Source organism: Lupinus angustifolius, chromosome LG05 (genome assembly GCF_001865875.1).
Source record: "Lupinus angustifolius cultivar Tanjil chromosome LG05, LupAngTanjil_v1.0, whole genome shotgun sequence".
In the NCBI taxonomy this organism is placed as follows: Eukaryota; Viridiplantae; Streptophyta; class Magnoliopsida; order Fabales; family Fabaceae; genus Lupinus; species Lupinus angustifolius.
The window spans coordinates 18840177-18848652 of NC_032013.1; the positions used below are offsets into that span (position 1 = coordinate 18840177).

At 29.1% G+C, this 8476-nt stretch overlaps 2 protein-coding genes across 2 annotated transcripts; both read right to left on the minus strand.

Moving 5' to 3' along the window:
- Positions 260-1756, minus strand: LOC109347508 (probable auxin efflux carrier component 1b). The gene is made up of 3 exons (XM_019587401.1): positions 1612-1756; positions 446-522; positions 260-344 (listed from the first exon to the last, which is right to left on the minus strand). The coding sequence occupies exons 1-3, from the start codon at positions 1738-1740 to the stop codon at positions 272-274; spliced, it is 279 nt and encodes a 92-aa protein (XP_019442946.1). The 5' UTR covers positions 1741-1756; the 3' UTR covers positions 260-271.
- LOC109347045 (probable auxin efflux carrier component 1c) lies at positions 2595-3413 on the minus strand. The gene has a single exon (XM_019586775.1). The coding sequence runs from the start codon at positions 3411-3413 to the stop codon at positions 2595-2597; it is 819 nt and encodes a 272-aa protein (XP_019442320.1).

Consider the following 8476-nt stretch of genomic DNA (forward strand, 5'->3'; position numbering starts at 1 on the left):
AATAACTCCTCTTTTATTGTGGACAGCACATTGTCTTGTTTGTTCTCCAAATAAATAAATAAGTAAAAGAAAAAAACATATTTTTTACAAGGATATTAAAGGACACATATATCATTTGTTCTAAAAATAACATAACACAAATTAAAGAATAAATTCTCTTTTTATTGTCGTCCTGTATATATGATTTGTTCTCAAAATAATATAAAATAAAAAAATTAAAGAATAACTTTTCTTTTTGTGGTGGATACATGAGAACATATGTAACCACTTGTCAAGGGTAATGTTGAAATATGATAAAGTAGATTAATACAACCGGCAAGAAATGGCATGTTGAAATGACGATCCTGAAAAAATCAACAAACAATAATTAGTGATTTATTTTATCTGGGTTATATAAGAATTTAATAGTAATATCATTAGTTTAAATCAATAATGTAGAACTTACGAACTGCTAATTATCTCAGGGTAAATATTGTGTTGCTTAGCAATTGTAAAACAAGTAATAAGTGTAGGAAGAGCAGCCTGCAACAACCAAAACTTAAAATTAATGTTTCCCTTATTCAAATTCTCATTTATATTTAGAATTGTAGATGAAAGTTTAATCTAAACTTTGAAAATGGTTTGCAATGGTCTCTATACTCTTTACTATTTGATTGTTCGCTTGTTCCCAACAACATGTTATAACAAAAAACTTAAAGTTAATATAGAGTATTGGTTTCTCTTACCCATTCTAATACTATACAATATTGGACTTTGCATAAGTACCATTGACAATTTGGTCTAGCCCATGGGCCCACATGCACTTATTAGATGGTGGATCATGAAAAATGTACACATTTGCCCTAAATGTCCATCTAACATATCCCATTCACCCACGAATATTTCAAACGGAGAAAATGGGTGGTCCTTAGACATTATTATAGAAAATATTGAATATAAAATATGCAAATGTATGTGTATATATATGTATTTTGTCAAATATGAGAAATTGTGTTCCATTTGTTGTATATGTATTTGTATATCAAGTTTGAGAAAATACAATCATTTTCTTATATATATATATATATATATATATATATATATATATTGTATATATATATGTGTGCACTTTAATTTTTTTATAACGGTTTAATATTTTATACTATTAGTATATCATGCTTCATTTATGTGAATCATTATTGACTCCAAACGCTAATATTATTAAAATATTATATAGTTTAATTTCTACTTATATATTAAGCTCTATCATGTATTTAAATTGCGGGTCAAATCGCGTGATCCGACCGTAATATTGCGGTTGTGGTAACTATCGCAACTGCATCATATCGTAACACAATTGCAATGCAATACAGTTGTATCAAGCTACAACGCAATCGCATTGGACAATATTTTGGTCGCATCAGATTGCAATGCAACCGCATTGTACCGTATAAGACCGCATCAATTACAAAAATATTTTTTACTCACAATGTCCACAATTAAAATAACCGTAACCACAACTATAGTAACCCTAACCACAATTGTAATCACAAACACAACCATATTTTAAAATAATTAGCTCTTTAAACATTATCAAGATACAAATGGGATATATAAGAGGATGACAAGTACCTGAATAGTTGCTACTTGAAAAATGACCCCTTTTAGGCCAACTATAGCAGAAGCTGCAGCCATTATTGCTCGACCTACGAATAACCTAAGGATGGTAGACATCACAATTATAGATAATTTTGAAGTCATGAACTTTGGTTGAAGAGCAATGGACAAACCTGCATAAACAGATATAATATTAATCATTTCATATATAAAGGAATAGAACAACTAGTTATTATTTTCATATACAATCATATGATACATACCTAAACTGAACATTGCCATTGTTATTCCTGTTTTAGATATAAACTCAACGGTTCTTTTGAAAATCAATGGTGTTGACAAGTTAAACCTGTAAGCACATTAAATATTGAAATATTGTATGAGAAGAAAATTGTCTACTATAGGCTATTATGTAAAACTAAGTTACAGGCCTAATTATCTCTTTTGGTATTAAAAATTTAGTTGTTAAATGTTAAATTAAGTAAACACGCGTTAACATCACAATTAGTCACACCAATGATTAGTAGTGTAAATCATGTCAATACTAAAGACTAAAACCTAAATTTTAGAATATCAAAAAATAAGACTAGACAAAACTAATTATAAAACTAAAATTATAATGTATATATTATGGACTTATAATATAGTATTGTACCTGAATATTATGAGAGACCAAGCTATACCAATAACAGTTGCAGAAGTCAATTTGTTTTTTGGTAACTTCCTCCAAAATAAGATCAAGAAGAGCTTTATTGAAACACCTTTTGGGACCTTTTCCATTACTTCACCATTACCTTGGTCCAAACTTTTTCTAGGGCTTGATGAAAAACCAAACAAATTAGAATGCAAAAGGAATAATCATTTTGAACAAGATGAATGAAGATCATAGCTCCATTTTTTATGTCACATTGTGTCATAATCCAATTAATAGTTTCCATCTGCTTAAAAATAAAAATCATAAAAGCCGAAAATAAATATTTTATGCTATTTAGTAAGATTTAATTGGTTTGGGATATAGGGACATAAATTTTTTGGAATACATGATCCTTGTTCAATGCAAGATTGTCAAATGGCTTAAACATCAATGATAGAGTAGAAGAAGATGAATATTCAATCACATACCTATTTGGTGTTACTTCTTGTTGAAGAGAAGGCTCTAAAGGACCAATTTGAACATCAACATCGTAGGATTCATGAACCATTATGTTCTTAGTAGATTGTTGTTCAAGATTTTTGGAACCATTATCAAAGACACCAGTTGATGGTTCTATGTCACTAAGGGGTAGGCCATCCTTAATTTTGATCGAGTTTTCATGCAAATGATCTTTACTAGGCTTCCTAGCTGATATATATTCATACATGGCTATCATGACATTGAACCATATTGCACATTGAAAAACCAGAATTTGAACAAGGTAAGGAGTTGAACTTTCCCCATACATGGAATCAATCAGAGGTATTCCTATAATAATACTGTTTGAAAAAGTTGAGAGAGAAAATAATGTGACCAACCACTCTAGGGTAAAATCCTTTCTCAACCATTTCAAAAGATATAAAACAACTAAAACGATTATCTTTTGAAGAGCATCAGCTGCAAATATTTGTAAGTTTATGGTGTACATGTTGGTAGATATAAACAAGTCGAAAATCAAAAATGGAATGGCAAATTCTACCACATACCTATTGATTCCATTGCATTGTTCTGGTGTAAAAAATTTCCACCAACGAACAGAAGCAAAGCCTAGACCAATAGCAAAATACAAGGGTATAATTGCAGCAAAAATACCATTCCAATCTAATGTTTTACCAATATCCATGACTAAAAAAGAAGGAAAAATGAAATATGCAAAGATAGATAGATAAAGAGAAGAAAATATCACGACAATTTTGTGAATGATTCTTTGTATCAAATGCAATAAAAGTTACGTGTGTCTATTTATGTAAAACATAATGATATATAGCTGTATACATCAAACTGTTACACCACAATATTCATATTTGGAAGTTATAGTGTTGGTTGTGCAATTTGAGTTGTAAAGATAATAAAATTTTACATAAAAAGAAAACAGTTTTTTTTCTTTAAACGAGTGGTGTGTGACTCTTTGTAGTTTCATAAGTATCACCATGTCATAAGATAAAAAGGAAAATCTTGTCTCATTCCTCCTTAAGAAAATTCATATTATACTTTTTGTTTGTAGCAAAACATTTTACACTTTTAATTACATTTATAATAGATTCTTAATTATAGTAGTAAATTAGTAATAGTCACATCCCAATTTTCAACTACGCAACCTTTTCAGAGTCGTCATTATATTTTTGTGGTTAAAACATAGAAAACTCTACTTTTAGCACAATTTGAATAAAATGGTCTTGAAATTAGAGATTGGTATTTAGGAGTTGATTACGACTCGGAGAACATGCTAGCACCTTATCCGCCCATACTAAGATGATATCCTCACTAATTGCATTAAATTATATCTTAAGATTATTTGATTATTTATTTATTTCTAAAAGAGAAAATATTTTTTATTTTTGTTGTGTCTCAAAAGATAGAATCTTGTTCATATGTATTGCTATGAGCAATAGAAAATCAAGACTAACTAGTTTTGGATAGAAAAATGTTTTAGGGTGATGTTTGTTTTAATTATTTTTGGAGCAGAAGCGACATAATGCGACCATCTAATTGATGAGCTAAGGAAAAAAGTAAAATTACAACCCCTCCTCCATCTTTGATGTGATTATTATTTTTTCATAAAATTTTACTATTTACTCGCATTCATTATTTTTTTTATTTTTTATTTTTGTGAAAGAATATGAGTGATAATAGTTAATAGAATTTCCCATATTAAATGTTCAATCTCAATATTTAGTAAACCATGAGAATATAGTTATTATTATTATAGACATAATTATTAGTATACTTATTATGAAAATGATAAATAGAATTATCGTTATTATCATTAAACAGAATTAATTGCTATTAAAAACAGAAATAGAATTAATAATATTATTATTAATATTAGGTATGTATATAAAATAAGTGCCTAAAAGGAAAGAGTTATATTGTGGAAACTAGCAAGATACTCGTGCATCAGCGATGCACGGGACAATACTTCTTTGCTGCAAGATTAATAACACATATTACATGTACATTTATATGGTTAAGAAACATATGTTACTTGTGCATTCGTATTATTAAGAACATACATGTAACCCGTGCATTCGCATGACTAAAAACACACATGTTATTTATACATTCGTATTACTAAGAAAACACATGTTACTCATGCATTCGCATAGTTAAAACATACATGTTACTTATATATTCACATTATTAAGAATATACGTCTTACATGTGTATTTGCATATTCAATCACATAAGAAAAAGAAATGACAATTTTTAATTTGAATTTTCTAATGAAAATAACAAAGTGAAAATCTGAAATATGATACCATATTATTTTTATTAAAATAAATATTTTAAAATTTATAGAAAATGAAATGTCAAATCATTATACTAAATGAGTTTTTTTATTAAAAATATATTTAAAAGTTATAAAAAACTTCAATTTGGAATTTGATTTTTCAATTATAATAGAGAAAAATTAAAATTCAAAGAATCTGAAATATTAAAATTCAATTGGAAAAGTGTTACAAAACTTTGATGAGGTGTAACAATGCAATTATTCTTAGATTAATAGTAAACGTTAAATAATATACATAGATTAGTGTAAAGAAATAGTTTGGATGTGAAAAATGATTTCAATCTCATCTAATGCTCAATGTCAATTACATTTTAACATAACAAAATATAGGTACGGTAAACACTCAATTTTGGTGTGGTAGCAACATAGACCAATTGCTAATTAGTATTAAATTATTAACATATAAAATATATAAAAAGTAAGGATAGTGTGGGAATGTACGTAGTAATAACATGTAACATGAATGAGTTTTTATTTTATTTTTTAAGATGGGAAAATGTGAGAAGAATGTAACATGTGACATATTTTAAGATGGGAAAATGTGAGGAGAATGTGACATGTGGCATGACTGAAAAACATGTGAGGAATATGTGACATGTGACATGAAGGAATGTGAGGAGAATGTAACATGTGGCATATTTTAATATGGGAAAATGTGAGGAGAATGTGAAATGTGGCATGAAGGAAAAACATGTGAGGAGGATGTGACATGAAGGAGTTTTTTTTTATTATATTGTTAATAGATGGAAAATGGAAAATGGAAAATGGAAAATGGAAAATGGAAAATGGAAAATGGAAAATGAAAAAACATAATTGAATTCCATTTACTTTAGCTCGGTGTGGACGAATTCAAAAAGAGAATGATGATTGCATGATTGAGCTAATTGTATATGGAAAACTGAGAGGGAGTAAATTCATAATATATGTATACTGATAAAAATCAAATTAGTAACAGAAGACTTTAAGAGTTGAGCGTTGTTGATTCTTCTTCAACAATATATTTTGCGTTGTTGATTCTTTTTTTGAATTACAAATGTTAATATTTTTGTTCTTACGAATAACTCGTCAATAAATTTTGTCTTATGCTAATATTTATATCAAAGTAATTGATATTTTTAGTATTTATATCAATATTTAATTTTATATTAGTATTTATATCAAAACAAGTGATACTAGATTGTGAAAATTTGAACTTAATATATAATAGAATTAATAATATCTTTAAATATATCAGTTATGTAACTAGCTATAGGAAACGTAAATATCAAAGCACGAGATTTAACAACACTCATTGCAAAAGCAAATAAATTATCTTTTACAAACTAGAACAATAAGTGAAAATAAATATTTATCAGCATTTTAAAATATAACAAATCGTATTAGCATTTTAAAATATTATTCTACCAGCATCTTAAAAATATAACAATTTATCTACATAATATTACCGCTAGAAGTCTATATTTTAACTTATAAACAGACATCACTTCCAATTTAGATATATTAAAGACCCAAAAAATACATAGTAACAGCTTTTTGCTGCTAGACGAGGCATTTGATTCAGAGCATGGTAGCATGTGACAGTTGCCTCGACCCATGTTAATGTTGTTTATAATCGTGGAAAAATTACGTGGGTAGTGTAGTTTGACTACACTATCCCACGTTTAGTGTATGTTTTGAATTTGAATTATATATGGGTTTGGTGTAGTTTTAAGTGGATCTCATTGACACCATGCACGATTTTACTAAAGTCGTGGACCATATCCACGACTTCCCAGCAAAATCGTAGACCCCATCCACGATTCCCTTACACCGTGTCAGGTCCCTATAAGTCGTGGACCAGGGACACGAGTTTCATGGCAATGTCATAGATCTGGTTCACGAGTTCCATGCAATGTCGTGGATCATGTACAGGAAATCGAAGTCGTGTCTTGGATCCACGACTTTCAAGTAATATATATACCCCTAACCCCGGCTGTAAACCACACTGAAGGAAGAAACTGTATGAAAAATCTGTAGGTTAATTTCTAATTGAAGAATTGTGACTATTTAAGGTAACTAAAAATGCTTTATATTTTTTCAGTTCATTTATTTTATAGTTTATTTTATGTATTGCTACTTATGTTTAAATGTAAATATGTTTGTTTATATTTTACTGTATGTTATATGTAGATGACAATTGTTAGTGATTTTAGTGATGAGGAGAATATTGAGCTTTGTGATGACGACGATGATGATGTTCAGGTTACCACTACTGAACCAGTTAGCATAACATATGATACTTCTTCATCTTTTTTCGTTAACATTGATTATCAATCTGGACAAGATTTTTCATATAGAAGTACTCACATAAGGACAGATATAGATAATGATCTTTTTGTTGGTATGCAATTTGAATCAAAGGAAGCAACAACAAATGCTGTAAAAAAATTTCATATTAGAAATTCTGTTGATTACCATGTGGATGAGTCTAGGCCAGATAGTATGTTGCAAAATGTAAATATTATGGTGTTGGGTGTTAATGGAGACTTCTGGCATCGAAAAGTGTGAAGCGTGATATTTGGGAGATTAGAAAAATTAGTGGAAGACACACTTGTGTATCCACTAATATTTCTCAAGATCACACGAAGTTGAACTCATCTTTCATCGCAAACTGCATTGTTCAACTAGTATCAAAATATCCTGGTATACCAATTAAAGCATTAGTTAAAGAAGTGGTAACTCATTTTGGTTATACGGTGACATATAGGAGGGCTTGGACTGCTAAAAAATAGCAATGTCCCAAATTTATGGTGATTAGGAGGGATCATACAAGGAGTTACCTGTTGGTTGAATGTTGTTTAATATTATGCACCAGATACAATTGTAAGATATTCAACATCTAACCATGAGGAACATAATACTTTAATTCTTGATAGGGTTTTTTGGCTTTCAAGCCATGCATTGAAGGATTTGGTTTTTGCAAACCAATCCTTCAAGTTTATGGCACATTTTTTACTGGAAAATATACTAGAACTTTGTTAATAGCTAGTTCCCAAGATGGTAATAGAGGTATATATCCAGTAGCATTTGGCATTATGGAAGGAGAGACCAAAGAAGCATGGCAATGGTTTTTCTACAATCTTCGGACATATGTTACCTCACAACCAAATATTTGCATAATATCATATAAGGGTACAGGTTTATTGGGTGCACTACGTACTGAGCTCCCTAAATGATGTGATGGTCAATCTGTATATTGCATTCGTCATGTTGCTAGCAATTTCAACAAGGAGTTCCGAGATAATGATTTGAAAGAAAAAGTCATTGAAATGGGTAAGTGTTGAAATGAATATCATTTATGTCAAATTGTTTCTATATTAGAATTTTGTGAATAATAATGAACTTGTTGTAGGCTA